The sequence below is a fragment of the Oryzias latipes genome, chromosome 9 (assembly GCF_053564925.1).
Source record: "Oryzias latipes strain Hd-rR chromosome 9, Olatipes_Hd-rR_3.1".
Taxonomy (NCBI): domain Eukaryota; kingdom Metazoa; phylum Chordata; class Actinopteri; order Beloniformes; family Adrianichthyidae; genus Oryzias; species Oryzias latipes.
In genome coordinates, this window is record NC_136245.1 from 8,437,164 (window position 1) to 8,461,868 (window position 24,705).

Genomic DNA, 24,705 nt, shown 5'->3' on the forward strand with positions numbered 1-24,705 from the left:
GCCCCTAACCATGACGCTTCCTCCACCTCAATTCACAGTCGTATATTTGCAGCACTGTGCTATTTACAAACTCAATTTGAGCTTCACCTGTCCACAGAATGCTTTTTCTGGTAGATGTTCTTTTACAAAACGTAATTTTAAAGTTAAAGTCTCATTAGTTGTCAAGCACCTATTGTGTGAAATTTGTTCTCCACATTTGACCCATCCCCTGGGGGAGCAGTGAGCTGCAGACAGCCGCACTCGGGAACCATTTGGAGGTTTAACCCACCAATCCAACCCCTTTAAGTTCAGTGATAAGCAGGGAGGCACAGGTTTTTGGTATGACTCGGCCTGGATTTGAATTCACAACCTTCCAGTCCCAGGGCAGACACTTTACCACAGGGCCACTGAGCTGATTTTTGTTGGAATGTTTTTTTTCTTCCTCTTTAGTTTTCCTTCTATAAACTCTCTTCCTTGTTTTGTTAATGAGTTTTCGACAGAAAATCTGTAGAATGACATGATCATGATCATCCAGGCTTTTAAAGATCAACGGCAACCATTGAAATGAAATCACGCTTAAATGAATTGTTATCCACAACTAGCTGTATTAAAAGGATTACTTTTTGAAAACACATTTTAAAACTATTTTTCACCAAATAGAATATCAAAACATGTTTTTCCTTTTCTTTCTCTGGGTGGGTTATTAAAAGGGTTAAATACAGCAAAAGATCAATCTGTTTAACATATGAGCACTCGTGTAAAATGTTATGATTTACATTCATTTAGAACTGAATGAATCTAAATGTTGGTCTTTGACCGAAACAATTGTTGATTCAGGAACACAAATTTACAAGTCATCCCAGAAACAAAAACTTGAGTGAATAAACATTGAAAAAGCAAATACCTGCACAACTGTCACTATACTAAAGAGGTCATATCTATTGTAAACATGCATGACCAGATGATTCTGTTGAAGTGACTTTTCCTATAAAACATAGGAGCATAATCCTGAATGCTAAAAATGTTTGAAACTGATGGAATATTACCTATATTTGAATTTAAAATATAATGCTTATGAACTTTTTAACCTGTCTCACATTTTATGTCAGATGAGAAATAAAACATTGAGCTTAATAATTACAGCAAATGTATCTGTGTTTTCATGCATTTATTGAGGAATCAATCAAGAGAAACAGAAATGAATGGATTCGGTTTGTGTTTTCAAGTGCAGATTTTATGCTGCCATGGTCTTCAGAAAGTCTGAAGATCAGGATTAGTTGACGTCCAGCTTGTGACATTTGCCATCATCACTTCCTGTTAACACCTTGAATTAACAATACAGTCAACAGAAGCAAAGTAATTCCAGCAAAATAAAGAAAAAGAGGATTTGTTTTCTGCTGTTCCGCTATAGTCTTACAATACACGAGTCCTCTACAGAACAAGTTCATTTAACCCATCACAAATGGACAATTCTAACTGGTCACAGCTGTTACAAAATCCACAGTTCAAACTATTTCCTGGGTTCCACCTAAACTGCAGCATTGGTGTACTGTGAGCATCCCTCCATGGGTTCCCTGTCACAGACTAAAAGGCATGCAGATCAGATAAACTGACTTGTCTGCGTCCGTGTGGAAGCGCTCCAACTGACCGGCCAGTGTGTCCTCGACAGCTGCATCCTAGGATCGATTCCAGCCCTGACGAGTGACATCAGGTCCACGAGATAGATGGATTATGGACAAACATTGGCTCAGTCTGCGTTCTGAGCGAGTCAAAAAAATACAGGTGACAGGTGTAGCAACAGAGTGTCACTTTGTATACATTTCCAGAGTGACAGATGTCATCCAGGCTAGTCCTGCTGCTCTGGTTCTCCTTCATCCTGGAGGTTTTGCCCTTCCTGCTGCCACATTAGCCCTCCGTCCTGTGCGGTGTTGTAGGAGCCACAGCCTGTGCACTTCAGCCCCAACACATGGAAAGGGACCGTGCAGTGGGTTTGGCAATCATGACATATCACCTATTAAAATTTAGAAAAAAAAAAGAAAAAAGAATTGACTTAAACATTTCTGCAACTTAGAAAAGTAGACAGAAACTAAATATTTGATTCATTCTGCAGAGAAATAGTTTTGCTCTGGGATGCCACAGAGGCATAGCAGAGAACTTTGAGGCTTTAGTGCCAAAAATAAGCTCTACTTTTTTTTTCAACCTTTGTTTTTTTCTAATTTGTCCATGGAAATAGTTTTGTTTTCTAATTTAGTGAGGGGGTTTCCATAGCCTTACTTGGACTGTGGCATCCTGGTACTCAGAGGGCATCGGTGTCTGAGCAATCTCTTTGTCAAGCAAGTTCCAGTGGTAGTCCAGGTTCCAAGCAGACCGCATGCACAGGGGGCAGCGGTGGACGCTGAAACATGCAGAGCACAGGAAGCCAGGACCCTTTTAAATAACTCAACACCATAGATGTATACAGATGATCAAACTTAGCATCAATCCTAATATTTTACTACTACTAAGACTGTAGATGAAGGAAAAAAAAACATCTTTCCTCACAAGCAGCTAATATTTTTGATTAATGAGCAGAAGACTAGATTAGTGAACACAGCTAAAATTGTCTTTAAAAAATGTACATACAGAAGCCTTAAAATAAGCAATAGCACTAGATTTGATTAAGAATACACAGAAACAGACAATATTTTATGAGAAATGTAAAAAAATAAAAATCATATGTTCATTTTTGGCAATACATTTTAACTGGTTGATTTGTGCTACTTGATTATATGACGGTGAACACATCAGTGTCTCTGCAACATACTTCTCCATATAGACTCTCAGCATAGCGGTCCATTTGCAGCTTAAAGAAACAACCCTTTAACATTTTTTTTTACACCACAGACTAGCTTCATGTCAGACAATATTTGTTTGTGGTAAACTCTAAGGTGCGCAAGAGAAATATAACAAAAATAAAATGATAACCTAGAAAGCAGTATTTTCTAAATGTAATAAAAGTTCACTGTGTTTTAAACTTTTTAAGCAGCATCCTTATAACAGAGAGGCGATCGTCGAGTATTATGCAGAACAAGTTTACATGTATTGGAACAACTGTGGTAATAAATCCACATTTTGCGTAGAAATCCTGTTTTCTGTCTGTTAAACTTTCTTCTCCCTTAAAGTCATATACTATTCTTTATGAAGACGCTCGTTTTTGTCTACCTTGCTAGCTTGGGGGTGTGAGTTTATCAATGATGTTGATTGTGTGGTACTAGCAGCACCTTGAATAGAAGGTTGATTTATGTAAGACACGAGTGAGGACAGCATCCTGACATGCATCAAGAGAATCTCCAAAATAAAACATTCGTTAGAATCCGATTATAAAGAAAATAGAAATAATGTGAATTATTTATTCTCTCTGGGATCCAGTAGCAGTCGACCCACAGACCAGTGCTGGTGTCTGTCATCATGACCACTGCTGTAAATCGCCCCCCTCCCTCACAACTTTTACACATGCTTCCCTGTAGCAACCGGTGTTACAAAATGTCCCGGTGTTGTGCCAAAATCATCTGCTTGCCAAGCATGACATCAGCATTGCTCAACAACTTACATGTAATGACAATAAAAGTTCAATTCAGAATGAGCACACGCAGCAAAAGCAACAACCAAAAGCCAGTGTTTGCATTAGAAAACAGCTGAACAAAGTAAGGCTGTCTTTGGTTGATTAATTAACACTTTTAGAGTTTTTTGTTAAATAGAGCATTTCTGGAAATGAACTACCTTTTTTTTTTGCTTAGAGTCCGTGCAATTTGTAATCGCTCTCAATTGTTAAATTATGTCTATTGAATACAAAACGGTTTAATGTTGGACATTGTTAAAAGACAATATATGCATGAATATCTGCTGACTGGACATCAGCAATAATGAATACTGTGCATTAGGGGTACAGATCACTAGCCACGTTTTGGCACATGCGTGTGCCACGGATCCCGTGATTATTTTCAAGATGCAAAGTCTCAAAGCATGTTTGTTTTTTTATGGGCGTCTTTTACATAAAGGAATATCTTGCAGGGCTCCAGACTGCGACCAATTGGTCGCATTTTGCGACCAAAATTTGAGATTGTGCGACTGAATTTTACATCCAGTCGCACATGTGCTACCAGTAAATTTGCCTCCCCCACCCTCCATTTTTTTATACATCAAACGTAGAAGGGGCACGTCAATGATCAATGAAATAATCAATGAGACGCGAGCGCACACGCACGCAGGCAGACCTACACACTCGCGCACATACTCATTAAAACGCGAGCACACACTCGCGTTTCATTGAGTGATTCCTGTCTGTGAGTCGGCCACTGCGTGTGAAAAGAAAGGGAAAGCCACTTACAGTGGCTAAAATGCGTGGAGGGGGCGGGGCCTAGAGATAATCGAGCGCGCGTAAACATCTGTGGGAAGGAAACAGACAAATATCATCACAACCTGATATGTGCGTCTGAGCTATGAGTAAGTGAACTATTGATTCATTCTTCCGACCTGCGGCTAGTGTACAAGTGACAGGGGTCTCAAATTCGCGGCCCGCGGGCTATTTGCGCTCTCCAAGATGATATTTTGCGCCTTAGTATGAAAGTTTAATGTTACTGCAGCCCGCCAGTTTGTATGAATGACACTTTTTCATCGTCGTGCACGGAGATGTCCAACCAATCACAGTGGAATAAATGACTCTTGAGGGTTCCTTACTTTCCTTTTTAGAACGTATCTATTCGCTCGTAATTTTCTAAATACATGCAGTCCGTGCTGAACTTTTCTCTGGGTCACACAGACCCGTAGTAAGGTTTAGGTTTTGGTTACGGCGGCGCATCTTACGGGTTACGGCAGCACACCGCTCCCGTCCCGCGGGAGTCGGGTCAGCTGAGGAGAATAAATGTCCCTCACGTACATGCGTGACAGCTAACGGGGCTTGAACTTTAAACACGCTCGAGCAAAAACAACATTAGTTTTAGACACACTGAAAATACGTGGTGAAAATGCAACGATAGACGTGTTTGAGATGAACCGGCACCTCGCCTGGATTGTTGGGGAGACCAGGCGGGGGGGGGGGGGGGGGGGGGGGGGGGGGTCTGTGAGATGAAGGTGAATCTGCAGCAAGACTGAAGGACAACAGTTGGAGTTGTCCTTAACATTCAATTTAGTTTTAATATTCTTCTCCCCCTTAGTATGATCTGTGTTATTATATATTTTATGATTATTTTAATGTTTTTTGTAATGTATGTAGCCTTTTTTAATGAATTGGTATTTTAAATTATTTTAATTAATCACTCAACTACAAAAACCATCAGGACACATGTCCCATAATGCATTGTTTTGTAGTCTGTCAGTCAGTTCAGTTTCCAGCTGTGTCCGGGTAGGTTTGCCCCTTTCTCCCACCCCTTTCTTGCGATATTTTGTGATAATTGACAGTTAATATTGGAGCAAAAACAAAAATATATGTCACACACCAGGGGCCTGTTTCACAAAGGAGGTTAAGTGTAAACTCTGAGTTCATAAACCCGGAAATCAGGGAAACCCTGGGTTTTCCGTTTCAGAATCGGAGGTTTGTCAAACCAGAGAAAGCAGAGTAAGTCAAACCCGTTTCTGAAAGAGAGTTAACTTTTACTCGGAGTCAGTATCCATGGTTACTTATGCTGTGAACCTAACCTGGTCGGGAGCAGGTTTTATTCTCCAAACTCGAAGTTTTTGCCGGTCCCCTCCCCTTTTTAAAGACGAAGCACTATATTTGGCTTCAACCTTCATTGCCCACATTTCCGTCACGCGATCTAAGTGACAAGAATGGCTTGTCCTTTTTTGGAGGACCCAATAGATGAGGAGGCTGCATTAATTCGTAGAGAATTACATTTACGTCGTACGAGGATTTTGAGACCTCGACTCGATGTTTTGTCATTTCCCCATACGTTTTTGTTTGAGCGTTACCGTTTTTCGTTGCAGTCAATTACATATACAAAATGAAAACAACATTAGGTCTTGCTATGTAGATGTTTCATATGTCAAATATTGTCAACAAAGCCTACATCCATGACATGCTCACATTTGACCTGATTGAATTATGTTTTTATACTTCATTTTTAGCTGCTGCCATGTTTCTTTTAATTCCTGCAGGATTGCATCTACATGAAAATGAAATCAGGGACATTGAATTAGATTAATGTAACAATTACTTTTTGGAAACACAATTTTCTAGCACTGCTTACTTTCTTAATCCCATATAAACCTATACCACTTGATCAATACAGGGGTAGTGTTGCAGCGTGTGTGTGCTGAGCGGGGTGCAATCCACGAGAGACAAGGGGAGGGGCGATTGCAGGTGCAGATGGGGGGGGGTGGGGTGAGCACGGATGAGGAGGACGGAGAAGGTGTCATTCCCAGAATAACTGTTTTGGAGTCATTCTTATTCCGCTCTGGAGGTTGAGGGTTTCCAACGGGAAGTGAACCCCGAAGGAGAATTCCCTTCAGCCCTGAAGGAAATCTCCCCTGCGCTTTTGACCACGGTCGGAAAGACGAGAGAAAAGAAGGAAGTCTTTGCGCAGCGAAAGGTTCAACAGTAGACAAAAGTTCACTTTTAAAAACACAATTGCATGTATTAATATTAAAATGACCAACGTTTGCTAGAGGGGAAGGTTAACAAAAAAGTCCTCTAAACATTACCGACGTTAAATGCATTTTCCCCCAGATTGGTTCTGTACACTATGCAGCATTTCATGCATTTACACCAGGAATAACACTTCAAAAGTACTCCTAAATATCACCATTTTTTATTTCACACCTTACGCTATTTAAAAAGTTATTACAGTCAATATTTATAACAATGATTTAAATGCAAACTTAGGCATTAACTTGAGCAGCTATGTTTTCCCACGCTAACTGTCTCTGTTTTGCAGATGCAGCGGTGTTGCTTTTCTTCTGGAATATGTTCTCATATTCACTGCAACTCTGCAGCAGCACGTCAAGTTCAGCTGGCGAAAAATACGCAGACCTCTTTGTTTTCACGGTTGCCATGGTGACTCGTGATATCTGCGCTCCATTGATAATGGCTTCTTATAGACGCGGTGCGCACGCTCACCTCCGAATCAGTCCACTCAGAGTTGATTGATCTAACGCGGATCAGCTGCTCTGAAACTGAAAACTCAGAGTTGTCAATCTCTCGATTGACCAACTCAGAGTTCAGGTTTGACCTCAGAGTTGGTTGAACCTCCTTTGTGAAACAGGCCCCAGGTGATCTGCGCAGCGTTGAGTTCACCTGGGTGATCTCAAACACGCTTATTGTGCATCTTGGCTGCACCTATTTGGTGTCACCAAGATAAATTTCCATCTGTTTTCTTAACTATTTGTACTGTCATGACAGCGATGGTGCTGTCAGTTTACCTTGTTGTTGCATCTTCAAAAGTGCAGAATAAAATGTGACACTGAATTTAAAACAGCACATTTTAATTTCTGCATCTATTATAAAAGTATTTATTAGTAATACAGTGGAAATTAGTAGATTTGGTTAGAATGTTGATTTACGTTATGCGCCCCTAAATTTTCTGGTTGTGCCCCTAAAATTTTCAGTTGGGGGCCACTGTGCTCCTAGTGAAAAAAGTTAGTCTGGAGCCCTGTCTTGAGTTCAAATATCTCATTAATGTTTTTTGTTTTTTAATAATGCCTCAATGATCAAATATTTTAATGCTATAATACATTTAAAGAAATAATAATTGTAAACTTTTATTTTGTTTTTTTCCATCTTACTGATCCAAAAAATGATCCGAAGTGTGACTCTAAAACTGTGACATTATCCGAACCGGGCATTTTGGGATCTGTTGCACCCCTACTGTTCACCACTATGTCATTTATTTATTTTTTACCATTTTCCAATAAGAAACCAGATTCAGAAAGAAAACTGGATTTAAACATGAAAAAAAAACCAAAACAAATTCCAGCAGATAAAAGTTTATTACACTCACCCTGTTTTGACCATGTCATCGAAGCAAGTCCTGTCAAGAAAACCAAAGACAAGAGGTCAAGATGGAACCGCTTGACTTAACCACAGATGTTTTTAATCTGAAGACACCAGTCTTGATGACACAGGCTGTAGTTTAGAGCTCAGGAAGTAATGTTGTAAGAAAATCAAAGTATATGAACCCTTTGGGCTTTCCTGCAGTTTTATCTAACTTGAAAAGACAAACAAATGATTAGAACAGAAAATTACAATCTGCCCAAACTAATACCACACAGGCATTTAGTCTTTTCTGCTTTTATCAAACACAATATGTAAACATTCACAGAACAAATAGCTTGTTAAGCAAATGCTTTTAAACCTCTTTTGGGAGCCATGACCTTAACCAAATCTAACCTCATCCCATTGAGTGGACTCCAGGTTTCCCATCTCCTGGTCTGATTAGTTCTTGGAGAAGTAATTATGGGTTCACATACTTTTCTCACAGACTATTGTGAATATATATTTTTTTGTTCAATAAAAGCACCTGTCTGTGTTTAGTTTAGAGAGACTGTTCTGTTTCTATTGTTGGAGGTGAAGACAAGAACAAACCGTCTGTCTGATTCTTGCACAAACCCATAATATCCAAAAGCTTCGGGTACTTTTTCTTACATCTGTTTACTACTCACATTCGTCAAGTGATAAACACATTTAAAATGCAAAAAAAAAGTTTCTAATATATGTCAGTAGCACAAATACAGCAAAGTTTTTTTGCTGTTTACAGTCATCTCAAAGTAAAAAGCACATTTTCGATAAAAAATAAATTTATATTTTCTGGATTTATTACTTTTCAAAAGAGTTGACAAGTTTTTTAGACACTTCAACTCATTGGTGGTGTTAATTTGTGTGCTTCTAAAAGGAAATCTGTTTAAAGTATTTATAAAATAGCTTGAAATCATTGCAGCTCGTCTGTAAACTGTTATTTGCAGTTAACACACATAAACCTAAGCCAACAGAAAAGAAAAGTCGCCTCACTTGTGTAAAAGATGGCCACATGGAAGGACATGAGCACCGATCCTGGACGTGTGAATATCCTTTTGACAAAGAGAAAACAAACAAAAAAAAAACAGTTGGGCTCAAATAAAGACGAAAATCCAATATTAGTTTTACATGTACTTTAAGGTTTCATACCTCCATACAAACCGGACAGTTCTGCCTAGAGACATTTTCGACACACTGAAAGTAATCAAAAAAAACCAAAGTCAGTAAAACAAAGTGAGAACTTCTTCCATTAGAGTGAATCAGAAGGAGGTGAATAATCATAATCACTCTGTGGTTTCCTCTCAGATCCTGGGCCAGACACAAATTGCACTTGTCACAATGGAAGTACTTCTCACTGGGTCCAATCCTGCCAATACCAGAACACACATAGTTTACTCATCTGTTAGTGGGTAACTGGATAAAAAAGAAAAAATGAACTATTATTAGGGGTTTAAAGATTAATTTTAACAATTTGATTCATATCAGAATTTGTGGTTGCTGATATGATTCATAGGTGATATCGTTTCATTTTGAACGAACTGATTCACTGACCTAAAACTCCATCCAGGACATTTTTTATGGAGGGAAATTGGGAACAGCATAAACTGAATGAAAACCCATTTTGTAAATTTGAAGAGAAGGAAAACTTGAAAACTGTATTAAGACTTGAAAGTACATTTTGTATACTTCAAGGAATTATTAAAAATTTGAAAAAAAACAAACAAAGAAATTATGACTTTGACCAAAACAAAGTTGAAAGAATTATTGAAAATTTGTCAAAAAAGTAAATTTGACTTTTAAAAAACAACTTTAAACCTGAAAATTATGTTTATTTCTAACAGCAGCCTTTTTTTCTTTTCAACGTCTGTTTTTTTTTTTGGTTCTTCCCCTCTTTGCTTTTAGACCTCAGTTAAAATTTTCAATCCAGACTTTTCGCTGCTGACCCTAATTTTACATGGCGTGGGCTTTGCCTGTTCATGGCGCTGCCTGCATCGTTCCTCCTCTGATGTACCAAACTTTAGGAGAATATTATCACTACCGGTGGTGTTCCTTCGCTATATTTCGCTGTCTCGCTGTTTTATTGATTCTTTTTCACTGTGACTTGTTGGTTTTGTCAATCAGCCTCTTCTGTGGTGTCTCTTCTAGGGATGGGCGGTTATAATTTTTTCCAGCCGATACCGATAACTCACGTTTCCCCTGCAACTGTTTAGATTTCCTGTTTGTTTCTTCATTAGAAATGCACAACTTTTCTTTTACCAGACAATCCCATTGTACTTGAGCTTTTTAACATACAGCAAAAGAATTAGGATCAAGTATAGATTTTTAAAAATAAAGTGTTTCTGAAAACAGCCAGAACAACATCGATCGATAAATCCAAAGCATGCAAATATCTTCAGATACAGAGAAAGACAGAGATTTTTTTCAATAGATATTATGGGTATGTTTCATTTTTCAACAGTTTCATAGTGGTTTAAGTCGATTTGTTGCCTCAGACAGATCGATCTTGTTGGATATTAGGAATATAAATTGATTCACTGATTAAGTCGATCAGTCGCTACACCTCTAATTATTAGACAAAATCCTAACTTTCTCCTGAGACCACCAGTGTGTGAATGAATGTGTGCATGGGTGAATGGGATTGTGACTAAAGCGCTACGGCCCTGAAGAAGGTAGAAAAGCGCCATATAAGTATACGCCATTTAGTAAACCGTTGATGAGTGTTTGCCGTTAATGACACATTTACCTGCATATTCCACAGGGCTGGCAGTGGTACTGCTTCTTATCCTTGTCAAACAAATGGCAGATGTCACAGTAATATTCCCCAAACTGTAACTGACACTGCTGACATGTTTTTTGGGCCTAGAGAAGCATGCACAAACAGGACACATTTAGGGTAACGTGCATAAAAATAAAAAGTCATCAACTACAGCTGGTGGTTTATTTTATTTATGCAACTTACCTGCTGCAAGGTGTTACACTTGGAGCACTGCACCTCTCTGACTTTGAAGCGATCCATCGGGTGGTTCTCCTGAGCATCATGGCACAGACGACACACGTACAGTTTCCCACAGCACGGCGCCTGGAGTTCACAAAAACACGCAAACGTTAGGGGAACATCAACATCTGGATGGGGTTTAACTGGTAGGCATCTCAGGAAACGTTAAAGAAATGTCGGTTAACAATTATATAACGATGTGGCAATGTGCGGCTGAGGAACACAAGCAGCAGCAGAGCAGTAGTCGCAAAATCATAAACTTAATATGAAGTGTATATCCTTTAAACAAAACACATGGAACCCATTAACTTCGACGTCCTGCCAATATCTTAAAGTGGACATGAGCTCCATCTGTCAAAACTGTCATAACGCTCCGGACAAACGGTGACTGGGTCTGCCACTACAGTTGTTGTTGAGTTAGCCCCCTGGCCTGTCCGTCCTTTGTTTCATTTTACGCTAGCATACAGCTTTGCTTCCGCTGAGGCTACAACGGGTACTCACTTTTAACAAACAACCGCGTACGTAATGTTCACAACCGACAGGTGAAGCCATGCTGTCTCCAAACCCAAGCTTCTCGAAGTGTCCGTTGCCACGAAGGCGAGAAGGTTGCTCGCTTCTTCTTCTTCGTTGGACGTTTTTTTAAAAGTTTTTTTTAAATATATATACAGCGGGTGGCAAACAACAGAACGGCGCATTACCGCCACCTTCTGGTCTGGGATGTGAGTTTATTACCGTAGCGTCTGTCAATAGATAACTGTATGCTGTATATGTCCTCCTCAAGATAATTTATATTTTAAAATATATTTCCCTTGAATGTATTATTTATATTCAAGGGAAATAAAGAAGCTTTCCTACTAAATTTGATCTAGAACTAAAAAGAAAAAGTCTGTCCAACTAAAACGTCTTTGTATCGTGTGTAAAATTTATTAAAACACAACAGAAATTGGCAATGATGAATAAAAAAGAATGAAGTGGTTTAAGTATTGATGGTTCTGCAAACTAATCAAGAGTTTGTAAGACTGACGTTTTTCATTGTTTTGGCTGTTAGTGCAGCATCTTTTGTGTACTTTTAGAAGGCCTCTTAAATGTGAAAATAAGCAGACTTTTATTTCTTCAAACATATTTTTAGAACCGTATTGGTTAAGGGACATTTATTCTATTTTTTTTTCTTGTACTGAACAATTTTTTGTTGTGGAAAACTCAGACAATGTTGACTGTTCCCTATATATATTTTATGTTACCAAAATAAAAGCACTGTAAATTTGCTTGGGTAAAAGCAACTTATACGAGATACAGTTATACTAAACATTGTGATAATTAAATAAACAGAATTTTTTCAATTTTATTACAATGAAAGATGTATTAATATTTAGGTAGAGTTTTTTCTAAGTCATACTTTTTAAAAAAAGAAAATGTGTACAATGTGGTAATCTCCCTATATTATTGCTTTATTTCTGTAAAGTTAGGGCATCAGTGATGAAACCCTCAAGTGGTTGCAGAACTTGCAGAGACAACCACTGAAGTCCCAAGATGTGGTGTCAAAAGGGCTGGCAAGAAAGTATTTTCAGTAGTTCAAGAGATTTAATTAAAACAATGTTTTGATGTTTATATTGCTGTAAAAGCAGAAACAATGATGTTATCAAAAGACTGAAATGAATAAGTCAGTGTTAAGGGGAAAATGAAGGTGAAAGCAAACACGCCTTTAGATTTCTCCTTAATTGTACCTCAATTTTTTGTTTTAAATTAAATTCTAACCTGATATTTATTACAACAAGAATACTTTGCTTCTAGAAAATCCCACAAACCTCGTTTACACCCAAGTTGTTTGATATATTCTACATGGGGAAGCATATACTTAGAATATGTATGAAAAAGTCAGCAATTATTCCTGTGAGTTCACGAGTAGAAAAGTAATTTTTTGTTTCCAATATTTCCCATCAAAGACTTTTCTTCCACCTCATTTTTGCCTAGGTATATCTTTATCAGTACGTCCGGTAATCACACGTAGCGCCGCTGGTGTAGTGGTATCATGCAAGATTCCCATTCTTGCGACCCGGGTTCGATTCCCGGGCGGCGCACTGCCGTTTTGTTTATTTTGGCTTGCTTTTCGTTTAGTTGGTTTAGTTAGTTCGTTTCGCAAACTGTAGAAAAACGTAAAAAAAAAAAAGAAAAAAAAATGGTGCAATAACTCCATAACTGTGTTGCAGTACATTCTCTTAAAATTTCCAGTTTTTCTGATTTAAATTAAACGATTAGTTAAATATTTATCGGTCTACACAAAAAAGATGTGGTTTGTTGAAGTCTACCAATTCTTATGGTCATTTTTCTGGTGTGAGAGAATGTTCTTGATGTTGGCAGCATTTTAGCGCGCAGCGAGGTTGACGCTTCTGACGCCATTCCTCCGCCATCTTCAACTTCCTATTGTTTGCTTCAGACTGAGGCTCTCTGTGGTGTGTGTGGAACCAAAATCGCCCACAGACTAATCATTAAATTGTACATATTTATTTTTTATGTTTAGGTTAACTTACGTTTAACATAAATTATTCGTATGTTATTGGACTAAAAGCCTCTCCGGACGCGACCACTACACCTTGACGATGGAAGACGATCAACCTAGAACCTTGTGAGTGAAGCGGCTGTGTCTATGTCCAGGAATGTAATGGCTTCGTCTATTCACCGTGCTTCTCAGACGTTTCCACATTATTTAAATTAAAACTCTGCCACACAATGAGTAATAATGTCTTTAAAAAACAGTCGGTAGTTTTTCTGTTAGTCCAGGTAATTGTGATTACATTGAACAAATATTCTTGTCCTACTAACAAAAACTTAGATTTGAAAATGCGGAACTGTAACTCGCATGGAAATATATTTAGCTAGCTAGTCCCCGGTTATCATTAGCTGAATATGTAAACCATTGCACATATTTTCTTCATCTTTTTGTAATAACAATTATGCTCGCTATAGCAATTAAATGTGGTATTCGTTATTTACATTGTGACGAATGGGTCTTGTTTCACAAAGCACGGCTTTGCTGCTAAAGCGAGCTCGAGTCGAGGCCCTTCAAACCGGTTAGCGACGTTTTTTAGCTAGCTTTAAAAGTGAGCCACGTCAACGGACTCGATCTACACGGGACACCCCCGCTGAGAAGGGGGGCGCACATAACTTGCTTGTGTACAGTCTTGTCTTGTGCACCCTATTCTGTAATGTATGGGCCTCCTTCGCCATATTATTCCCCCCAATTATATTACCCGTATTTGATAGTTAGTGTGGTTGTTGCTAGCCCGGCATAGAACCCTTTGTTTGTATGCCACTTCCTGTTTGAAGTCGCTTATTTCTCTCGTTCCTCGTAGATACGTGGGGAATCTGTCCAGGGATGTCACAGAGCCTCTCATTCTGCAGGTCTTTACACAGATAGGACCCTGCAAGAGCTGTAAAATGATTGTTGATGTAAGTGTTGGTTTTTCAACTGCAAATGTCCTGATCTGGAGACACACAGGAACATTTATGTGAACATTACCTGAAATATTCTTGTCATTTTAATCTGACACACCGGGCATTAGTGCTTAGGTCTTCTCATCGGTAGGGATTGAAGTGTTGACCTGAGATGTGTTGGTTTCCTGTTAACAGACGGCAGGAAATGATCCATACTGTTTTGTGGAGTTCTATGACCACAGGCATGCTGCTGCTTCACTGGCAGCCATGAATGGAAGGAAAATAATGGGTAAGGTAAGCTATCGTATCTACAGGGTGAGTGGGGATGGGAAATGAATCTTTTGATTTAAAAAATACATGAATTTGTCTGCTTAAGCACTTAAATTATTTTTTTTATCAGACACTGGGTTTGTTTTGTGTAAAACCTACCGACATGTTTCGGCGGAATGCCTTCCACCTTCGTCAGGGTCGTCCCATGTCGGTAGGTTTTACACAAAACAAACCCAGTGTCTGATAAAAAAATAATTTAAGTGCTTAATAGAACTTATAGACACAATGAACTTCATTGAATCAATTTGTCTGCTTACTTGAGTATTCTGTTGACTTAACTGGTTAAAAATCACAGGAATTGTAAAGAACAAAGTACCGTAAGATAGAATATATTTTTAAGTCCTTTAAGGTGTCTGTTATTTAGGTTCTTCTGTTTGTCTGTTTTTAGCCTGAATGTAAAAAAAAACCCAACAAGATTAAATAAGCATATCTGCAATTCTTCTGCATGGGATAAAAATAGGATTTTATAATAATTAAAAACCAGATAAATTTACATGAACTAGATAATGTTCCTTGATTACAATGTCGGTGGACTGCATTATTACAAACGTTTAATTTATTAATTTGGGTGGGCAGCCCAGTTCAAATACTTTAGTTTAAAAACATGTTAATAGTTGAGGTTTTTTAATGATGTAAACATACCCCCCACCTGGTCTGTTTTTTCTTCTGCCATTGTCTGCAGGAGGTCAAAGTTAACTGGGCCACAACACCAACCAGCCAGAAAAAAGACACGAGTAGTAAGTTTAACAAGTATTCCTTCACCAATGCAGGAAGTGAATTCTACAGCACATTGTCTTTACTTAAAAGAGATCATTCAAACCGTGGAAACTAAGTTTAATAGCAGATTAATTGTTTTTTTTTTCCCCCTCAATAGATCATTTTCATGTTTTCGTTGGAGACCTTAGTCCAGAAATCACCACAGAAGATGTTAAAGCTGCCTTTGCCCCATTTGGAAGGATATCGTAAGTGACAAGACTGAACAGTCTGTGCTCTTTGTAAAGCACAGAAAATAGTTAGCCAACATTTAATACAAAGCAAATGTTATTTTCTGAAGGCTAGCCTGAAAGTGTGCTTTTCATTCTTTACTGTGTTCTCTTGATCTTTAACAAATACAAGTACTTTGCAATTATGTCAAGTCAGTTTTTGACAGTAGAACTATTAACTTAAGTATTTAAATGTTTGCTCTGCTCATTGAGGTAGATCTTTCCTGAATGGAAAATGCTTGTTTCCTTTTATCCACTGAAAAAAAAAATAGAAACAAAAAAAACCGACCCTGTAAAAAGAAAGGGTTGTCAGTGGAAAATGCAAGCAAAAACATAAGAGATATACATTTTATTAAAGACATTAAACAGTTACGGTTCATGGTGACTTACAGCTGTCTCACACCATGCCTAAGGTTTGTTTCCAAGGCAATTGAAAATTGGCTAACAAAATTTTCATAAAACAAAAAGAAGTAGGTTGGGTATAAAACAGGCTATGCATGTTAGTTTGCACAGGAACTCTTTGTCTCTATTTAATTCTAGCATGTACTCTTTGCGTTCTTCTGGGTGTTTCTAATTCTGATGCTTTTCTCCACAGAGATGCTCGTGTTGTTAAAGATATGGCTACAGGCAAATCCAAAGGCTATGGCTTTGTGTCTTTCTTCAACAAATGGGTTAGTAGGAAATATCTGGCGTTTGGTGTTATTTTTTGGGATTTTGAAACCAGTTAAACACGCACTCTGATCCAAATGGTGTTTTTAACATGTTCTTGTGGAATTTTGCTGATGATGGAGGAGATCTAAAGAAAGTTTTTATTCAAATAATTTAGGAGCAGACAAAATGCCATTTTTAAAAGGCTTGAAGCTGTGATATCGAAGCTACAATCAGCTGGACACAAGCTCCCTGCTCTGATTCATTCTGATCCTTCCACCTGTAGACAAATAGACCCATGAACGTCTTTGTTTTCCTAGTCTGAGCTGACATCTGGATCAAAGTGTCCGGCTGGATAGCTCAAATATTGCTCACCATTTTTGTTACACAGCTAATGTTAGGTTGGGGGTGTGAGGGGCTGTAAGCTAGCAGGAGAGCGTGTAGACTGATGGGTGAAGGGAAGTGGAGACGGGCTTACTCTGTGCCAGTGATCCCACCCATACCTCTGAGATAAAATGTTAAAGAATGACTGCTGCTCTGTAACTATCTCCTAAATAATGGCACAGATTTTTGATTTAGGCTAAAAATGACATAATCATGATTCAAAGATGACTGAAAACGCTTTGACAATAGATCAAAAGATGGTCGGAGTGGGACTTTAAATAGTGTTTATGAAAAGAATCATGGTTTCTAGATTTTGTTTGTGTTCTGCCTTTTTTATTTTTATTTTTAAATTCTGTCCTTAAGTCCACTTGAGTTGTGACCCGGCTGACCTTGTTGTTCCAGGATGCAGAGAACGCCATTCAGCACATGGGAGGCCAGTGGTTAGGTGGCAGACAGATTCGAACTAACTGGGCCACAAGAAAGCCCCCTGCCCCAAAGACCACCTATGAAAGTGTGTGCTCGGTGGATTGTGCAGATTGCTAAACGTTGAATAGAATGTAATGTCTGGTTTCACCTCTCCAGGTAATTCCAAGCACCTGTCCTTTGAGGAAGTGATGAGTCAGTCCAGCCCGAGTAACTGTACTGTGTACTGTGGTGGAGTCAGCTCTGGTCTCACAGGTAGTTCTTATTAGTACTACACTTTTCACACACTACTTTTCAACCAGTGTGCCGCGGCACACTAGTGTGCCGTGGGAGATGGTCAAGTGTGCCGTGGGAAATTGCCCTCATTAACTGATCTAAAAACATTTCCCATCTCCAGGATTTTAGCTCTCTGTTCATCCAAACAGGCCCTGATAAAACACTGAGGAGTTAGGAATATAAAAGATCGTAAAATACCTTTTCTTTGCGTTTATTTTATTTTATTAAAGACATTTTGATAAGAATGACGTACCGCGATTCAGCTGCACCTTCGGCTGTATTTTGGAAAAGTCCCGTGTTGGGGCGGTTAATCACATGTCATCGGTCTGACCAATCAGAAGTGCTTAAAGTCTTCACTTCCTTGTCCCGATTTAGCTCGTAAAGTCGCTCAGTTCTAACAGAAATACCAGCTTAAGCTCGTCTTTAGCGGTGTAGCTTTGCACAGAATCCGGTATCAGACCGTGGAACAAGTGAACAAAACAATGAAGCTCCGAAAACCGATCTTCGGCCGTTTTATGCACTACATTTCCCATGATGCATTGGGTTGTGAGAGTGACAGCGCAAAAGGAGATCTGTTGTTAAACGTCTTGAAACTAATGAACACACAAACTGTTTTTAAATCTTCTAACTTAACTTTTATTGCATCTTTTAGAAAAAAACAGCTGCAGTTTCCAACTTTTTCTGTAACAATTATCTCAAAAATGCATGTGAGATTGTGGAGGGAGGGGCTGTAGATCAATACAGACTATGAGTTTCTCCTTTTTTTTAAATTTTTGGATGCTGGTGTGCCGCGGGATTTTTTTTAAGGTTAAAGTGTGCCGTGGCTCAGAAAAGGTTGAAAAACACTGTTCTAGATGACCCAACTCTCTATGTTAAAGTGCCTAGGATAGCACAAGGGTTAAGTGCAGCCCATACATCTCTAGCTGCTCATGTGGGGGCGCTATCACTAAAATCAAGTTCTTATCAGGTGGAAAATCTTCTTTTTCTTGTGTAATTTGTCTCCAAATCGTTTTGAAAAGGAGAGATCCTTGCTGTGTGAAAAGACTCCACAGTAACTGAGTGTTAAAGAGGAAAAGAGTTCCGGGGTTTCCTTTATTATTTCTAGCTGACGAAACACCTGGCTATCCATATAGAGCTAAAACGATTCAATCCCACAATTCTGTTTGGTTACAATCCAAAAGAGATGGATGATACAGGAACATGTTGTTTTTTTGTCCAGACCAAACAGCCCTGGTGTGAATGTCTCCAATCATCAGCCTTCCTGATTTAAACTCTGCTCAAGTTTTCTTTCTTTTTTCTTGATTTTCAGAGCAACTGATGAGGCAGACCTTCTCTGCTTTCGGGCAAATCATGGAAGTCCGAGTTTTTCCAGACAAAGGTTATTCATTTGTGAGGTACAGAAACAGACTTTTCTCTTTGGATTTTATGTCATAATGGAATCCTGGCATTGACTGCAGGATAAAATCTAATGTTTTTGAGTGAATCAAATGAGTTTTGAATGATTTTGGGGATTTTCAGCAGTGGAACTAAGAACTGCCAAATGTTTTTATGATTATTAGCTGCATGCGTCATACCCTGAAACGGCTGAATGGGTCTCTGCTGAATCCCTTCAGTATATTAGTTTATGTAAGCAGCAGCAGACACTTTTGTAAAATGTAATTACATTTATCCACACTACATTCTCAGATTCCTCCCTCCAATATAACCCTGAACATAAACGTAAGAACTGGAGCTTAAAGAAACATTCTGGCTCGCTGCTGCTGTGAGGAAAAGGTATTATGGGAATCCATTTTTTTCTGAGGCCCATCCTGACCACGGGGGTCATTGTCACGGCGCCCGCCCATCACAGCAGCTCAGGGTCCACTCCATGGCTATTAGACCACAGAACGGGACCCCAGCCGGCCTAATGAGAACGAGCACACCCCCAGCAGCACCCCCAACAGCACCCTCTGGTACTGTTGGGGGTGCTTTTCAGTGAAATTGTGGCTCGTGAATAAACCTTCAGTGTTGTAAAGGGAGGAACTATTTAGCTCGTTTCGTGAAACCTTTTTCCATTGATTCCAGGTTCAACTCCCACGAGTCAGCAGCCCATGCCATTGTGTCAGTGAATGGCACTTCAATAGACGGTCATGTAGTAAAATGCTACTGGGGTAAGGAGACTCCGGACATGATGAACTCCATGCAGCAGATGTCCATTCCTCAGGTAAGACTCCATTTAGGAGATGAAAACTGTTTCTGGGTTGTACAGTTTCTTTACAACAAGTTTGTCCTTATTGTTGCCAGTTGTCATATCTTGTAAATTTAGATTTTTATTAAACTTTTTTTGTTTGTCTGTTTGTGTCATGAAGTCTGAACTTGAGGTGTTATCTTTGTCCTAAACTCTGCAGCAGAATAAGATCGGCTTCCCTGCAGCCCAGCCCTATGGACAGTGGGGCCAGTGGTACGGCAATGGGCCCCAAATCAGCCAGTATGTTCCCAATGGGTGGCAGGTCCCCACCTACGGTGTCTATAGCCAGGGATGGAACCAGCAGGGCTTCAAGTAAGTAGCACAGTGTGCACAGAGCTTCCCCTCCCCATCACCACCTGTCCGTCTGCGAGCACCAGCTGATGGCGGGACAGCTACAACCAGATCTGGCCACACAGGGTTGGGTGGGGGCCTGTTCCCTCTACTCTCGCTGGAACTTCACCTTCCTTTTCCTCAGAAGATTGAGAAACAAGCAGGAACACACAGTGATGTGAACTAAAACGTTGCCCCTAATGTGTCTTCAGTGTGTCCCCTGAAGCAGTTTGTCATCACGTTTTTCTTTTTGTTTTTTTACGTTAAAAAATTGTGGCTCAAAATGTTCCAAAACAAAAAGCATTTACAGGATGCAACAAAAGTGAAGGTGAAGAAATCACCAAAATAACCATCAATTGAGAATATCACTCTGTTTAAAACCTCTGTTGTTTAATAATTCAATGTTTTCTGAAGGATTTCATGTAATCCTCTTTTTGAATGGTTCAGTTTGATGTATGGGAATGTTTTGGTCCACCATTTGATAGAGCAACATGTCAGTTAATTTGTGTGATTAAAAAACAAATGGATCAATGAATATTTTTTATTTTAATTTTCCCAAATAAAAGCATTTTTCTTCCATTTCTGTGGACATGAAAAGCTTAAATATCCTTCTATTGCTTATCGTTTCGTAGATGTCCTTTGCTCCTCAATGCATTTGTTTGAATTGTAAAGCGGGAAGCTTTTGTTGGTGGTTTAGTTTTGTCAAAAAGGTTTGTGGTGGAAGCAGCTGGTTGTGGTTTTTACTTTTCTGCAGTGAAGTAAAGGTTGAGCGCCTCAGACGGACGCCCACGCTTGAAATTGGAAAGCAAGCAAAAGCCCTTTCTGAGCTTTTATTTAGATATTTCCTGATGACAAAAGCCCGAAAACAGACCTTAAGAATTAACTGATTCAAAAATCTTTGTAACATGTTGCTAAATGTAGGAGTGTACCAAGGAAAATGAAGATGCCTCTAGTCTTGCACACCAAAAGACTAATCGCTGTGAGCTGGTTAGGGAATTCTTTTAAATGGGAGAGGGATGTACAGAAGAATTTAGCGTTTTTGTTTTTTTGTCTAGCTGTCTACCCTGTGTGCTTCCTTTCTGCTTGTTCACCTGTTTATAATGAAACCATCCCCTTTTGTCTCTGCTTTCTGAAATTCCTAGCTATTTTTTATTTTTTTTAACCGGCCTTCTTCATCCTCCCAACCTGAATTAACTGTATGCTCTCTTACTTCAGCCTGTGCAGACTCTAGTAGCTCTAATGCTTTTGCTCCCTTTCGCTTCGTCTCTTCTAACCTGCTGGCATCTGTGTCTCTCTGTCTTTTCCTAATCTTTTGCAGTCACTTACCGGCCAGTGCTGGGTGGACTGGCATGAGCGCCATCAGTAACGGTGGGGTTATGGAGCCTACACAGGGACTGAATGGGAGTATGCTAGCCAACCAGCCTGGCATGGGAGCTGCAGGATACCCCACACACTGATAAAGAGGGCTGGGGGGGGGGAGATTTGTCAACAGTCTCGATGGCTGTACACTGCCTCGCTGGGCTGTTTAACACGGCCTCCTTTTGTGGCAGGACCGGGACTTTTTACACGATGTGGAGCCTCGTCTGAAGGTTGACATTTGTAAAATGTAAATGGAATATTGTGGGAGTTTTGAGGTAAAAAGGAGCCTGGGGCAGGGATTTGACCCACACAGGTATTTGCCTCGATGAACCAGACCTTTTACCATTTTTTTAAGTTAACTGTAAATGAGAATAAAACGGTAAAGGAGAAACTGTCAGGAGTTTTTCCTTTGTCTGAGTTTTACAGATGGCTTCCATTTTCCCTCCTTTGCCCTCTAAATGGCCAAAGAGAGGCTTTCTTTATCTTTTTTTTTTTTTTTTTTTTTTTTTTTTAAAGGAACTGAAATTGAGTCACAAAGTTGTGAACTGTCCTAATTATAGACATGGGTTGAATATTTTTCTAAATGTCTCTTGGATTTAAATCAATTGCAGGGATTGTTGCTACTGCTGTTTCTCTGTAAGGGCAGACAAATATTGCACAGTTTTTTTTCCCTCTCTTGTACAAATTTGACTACCAAGAGTGTTTCTCTCTGCATTCCACTCTTCCTCACACACCTTCCTGACGGCCTCAAATCTTCTTTGCCATATGTAAATAAGCCCATCATGATTTCATTCATTCATTCATTTGAAACATTGTAAGTAAAATGCTACTGGTATCTGTGGGTGCTTGCTTTTCAGTTTTGGTTCCGATCACTTGCCAAGTAACCCCCAAACATTGTATCGAGCGGCGTGACACTGGCACGGTGAACACACTTTTTTTGTGCAGGGATAACCGCATTGCCATGCAGTGCATACTTCAATTTAACACAAATATTAAAGGGTGAACTTGTGTGTCTGAAACTGTTTTTTTTTTTTAAGATATGGAAACGCCAGTATTTTATATAAAAATTCTGAGTGGATTCAACCTCTACACGTACTTTGTTGTCAGAGAAATGAGGAGGCCTACATCATAACAGTTGCCTTATAGAGCTGGTTCCTTTTAGCTGACATGATCCTCTTTTTAATTAGGCAGTGCCTACAGATATTTTCGAGCCCTTTTGGTTTAGAAAGGTGTTAGCCCTGAAAACTGACAACTGCTACTGTAAACAATGTTTTCTTGCTTTGTCCAATTAAAATGCTAATGCACATATACCTCAGTCTTGACTATTTTTTTTCTTTTTCTTTTTGCATGGGTTAATAAGTTGAACTTCTGAGCTCTTTTTATCTTTTAGGTTAAAACTAAAATGTTTTTTAGGCATAGAAAAGGACATTTAAAAACCAATACTGTCCCATTTTCTTATTTACTGTTGGCATGGAGTAATCTACCAACAACTCCGAGGCGAATTACTAATGAAGTCTTGCTGCTCTGCTGAAACGGTCCTAGAAAATGACAGCTTTTTAAAATTTTGGCTAGAAACAGCATAATCAGAATTAACATAAAAGACCCCTGGAAACGCTTTTATAACAGATCAAATCCATCAAAATCTTGGAAACAAACTACATGCAAAGTTGTGTCTTCAAACATGTAATGTATGAAATGAATTTGTGTTATGTGAGCCGTGTAACCGGAATGATAAATTCCAGGACTAACGACTAAACAACTTCAACCAGGAACTGTATTTTGCAGTTATAGGTCACAAAGGTGAAATATCTCTGAATACACTTTAAACTTGTCACTGTAAACTTATGCCCTATAATCCTGAGTTTAAAGATGTCGTTTACTTTGGTGCCCCTTATTTTTTTTGTATTTTTTTTTTTACTTGTCCTGTCCAACAGCTAGGCAGACAGATGAGAGCTGAAGGCCTCTTGTGTTGGACATATTTTACTTTAACAAGAGGGGTTATTAATCTTCTGACAAACCAGAGGTATGTCTGAATAAACCCCTTTTGTAACCGAGGCCAAACTTTATTCATTTTAATTATGTTCAAAAATCTTTAGTGTTGGACCGGACGGAAAAGGAAATGAGGGAAGAAGAGAGAGGGATGTTAGAGAGAGGAGGATAGGAGGGGGGAGGTAAAACCATGAAGCAGCATAAAGCAACAAGTTTCTGGATGGTTATACTCATTACAGTGAGGTTCAGATGTAATACAAGTCTATAAAGGCGGGGCCTGTCTACACACAACATACCTGTTGGCTCCAAAAACGTTCACATGTCAACATGTACACAACAGGGTTCAGCATGGGTTCACAAGGGTTAAACATCGTAACCCTTGTGCTATCTTAGATGACCCCACCCTTACTTTGACGTGTTCTCCCTACCATGACAAAGGTGGATAAAGGTGGAAAAATTTCATGTAATCCATGAGGTTCACAAATCATTGAAGAAAAAAGGTTCAGCGCACTGTTTAGTGGGTCTAGATGACCCAACTCCTAATGTTAAAGTGCCTAGGATAGCACAAGGGTTAAAAGGCAAATTCTAGAAGACCATCCTTCAGCAGCTTGATGATTTTATGACTGCAGCAGTTCATATTATTCACAGGTTTGATGTCTGCAGGACTGACCCTAAGCTCCCTGGACGAGTCAGAAAGAGTAAAATATCTGAAATGAAGAGACAGAAATGATCGTTTCCAACTAGAGCGCAGAAAAACCTCCAAAACACTTTCAAGATGAACTCCCGGGAAGAAGACCAAGCAGGACAGCACTGTTGAAAAGAAACCACAGATTTTCCCAAAATGTGCATTAACATAAGCCAGAAAGGGTCTGTGAGACTGTTATTTGGACAGAGGAAACAAAATCAAACTTTTTCTAAGACTCATCAGCTCTGTGTTCACAGACAAAATGAAGCGCAATAAATGTCTGCTGTGATGCTGCTTTGCTGCATCTGTTCAGGGTACAAGGAATTCTGGAGTGAAAATGTTGTTTCAGCAGGTTTGGTCTCAATCACAGTCATGGATCGTTCAGCCGGATAATAACCCAACAAATGCAAAACATTGGACAATGTCATGGGGGGCTTCTGAGAGTCCTGGTCTAAATCTGACTAAAGATCTGTGGAGGGAGCTAAAACCAAATCGTCTGGACTGGAGCAATTTACTCCCCAGAAGTTGGCCCACACACCTGTTGAGAGGAGCAGAAATCTTATTTAAAGTAACAAAACATTTCATGATTGTGCAACAACAACATTATTATTGAGACTTACTTTAGTACTTTGATTTTTGGAAACAATTCATCTGAAAAACGTCTCAAATGCAAAAAAA

General features: G+C 39.2%; 2 protein-coding genes and 1 non-coding gene across 5 annotated transcripts; 2 read left to right on the plus strand and 1 right to left on the minus strand.

The window, feature by feature from the left end:
• Nucleotides 1–1,132: 1,132 nt before the first annotated feature.
• Nucleotides 1,133–11,627, minus strand: rchy1 (ring finger and CHY zinc finger domain containing 1). The gene is made up of 9 exons (XM_004072759.5): nt 11,463–11,627; nt 10,926–11,045; nt 10,710–10,825; nt 9,254–9,332; nt 9,116–9,160; nt 8,960–9,018; nt 7,953–7,982; nt 2,254–2,374; nt 1,133–1,990 (listed from the first exon to the last, which is right to left on the minus strand). The coding sequence occupies exons 1-9, from the start codon at nt 11,511–11,513 to the stop codon at nt 1,826–1,828; spliced, it is 786 nt and encodes a 261-aa protein (XP_004072807.1). The 5' UTR covers nt 11,514–11,627; the 3' UTR covers nt 1,133–1,825.
• On the plus strand, nt 11,601–22,663 carry LOC101158614 (cytotoxic granule associated RNA binding protein TIA1). Of its 3 annotated transcripts, none has more exons than XM_004072758.5 (12): nt 13,303–13,584; nt 14,312–14,408; nt 14,589–14,687; nt 15,406–15,460; nt 15,598–15,685; nt 16,302–16,377; nt 17,141–17,249; nt 17,321–17,416; nt 18,747–18,831; nt 19,502–19,640; nt 19,825–19,976; nt 21,313–22,663. In XM_004072758.5, the coding sequence occupies exons 1-12, from the start codon at nt 13,559–13,561 to the stop codon at nt 21,449–21,451; spliced, it is 1,161 nt and encodes a 386-aa protein (XP_004072806.1). In that variant the 5' UTR covers nt 13,303–13,558; the 3' UTR covers nt 21,452–22,663. The 3 variants fall into 3 exon arrangements, with proteins under 3 accessions (XP_078808731.1, XP_004072806.1, XP_011477850.1); XM_011479548.4 differs by having other exon boundaries at nt 19,828–19,976; XM_078952605.1 differs by lacking the exons at nt 13,303–13,584; nt 21,313–22,663 and adding an exon at nt 11,601–11,680 and having other exon boundaries at nt 19,825–20,573.
• trnag-ccc (transfer RNA glycine (anticodon CCC)) lies at nt 12,969–13,039 on the plus strand. The gene has a single exon. It is a non-coding gene; the product is annotated as a tRNA-Gly (tRNA).
• Nucleotides 22,664–24,705: the final 2,042 nt, after the last annotated feature.

Bases quoted from the DNA above. Each gene is read 5' to 3' on its own strand.
- rchy1 (XM_004072759.5), bottom strand. From the start codon at position 11,513: ATGGCTTCACCTGTCGGTTGTGAACATTACGTACGCGGTTGTTTGTTA. The intron at 9,333-10,709 runs GTAAATGTGTCA...TGGTATTGGCAG, and splicing joins CAGCCCTGTGGAATATGCAG to GATTGGACCCAGTGAGAAGT. The intron at 7,983-8,959 runs GTGAGGCGACTT...TTTTCTTGACAG, and splicing joins TGTGGCCATCTTTTACACAA to GACTTGCTTCGATGACATGG.
- LOC101158614 (XM_004072758.5), top strand. From the start codon at position 13,559: ATGGAAGACGATCAACCTAGAACCTT. The intron at 14,688-15,405 runs GTAAGCTATCGT...CATTGTCTGCAG, and splicing joins GAAGGAAAATAATGGGTAAG to GAGGTCAAAGTTAACTGGGC. The intron at 19,641-19,824 runs GTAAGACTCCAT...TAAACTCTGCAG, and splicing joins AGCAGATGTCCATTCCTCAG to CAGAATAAGATCGGCTTCCC.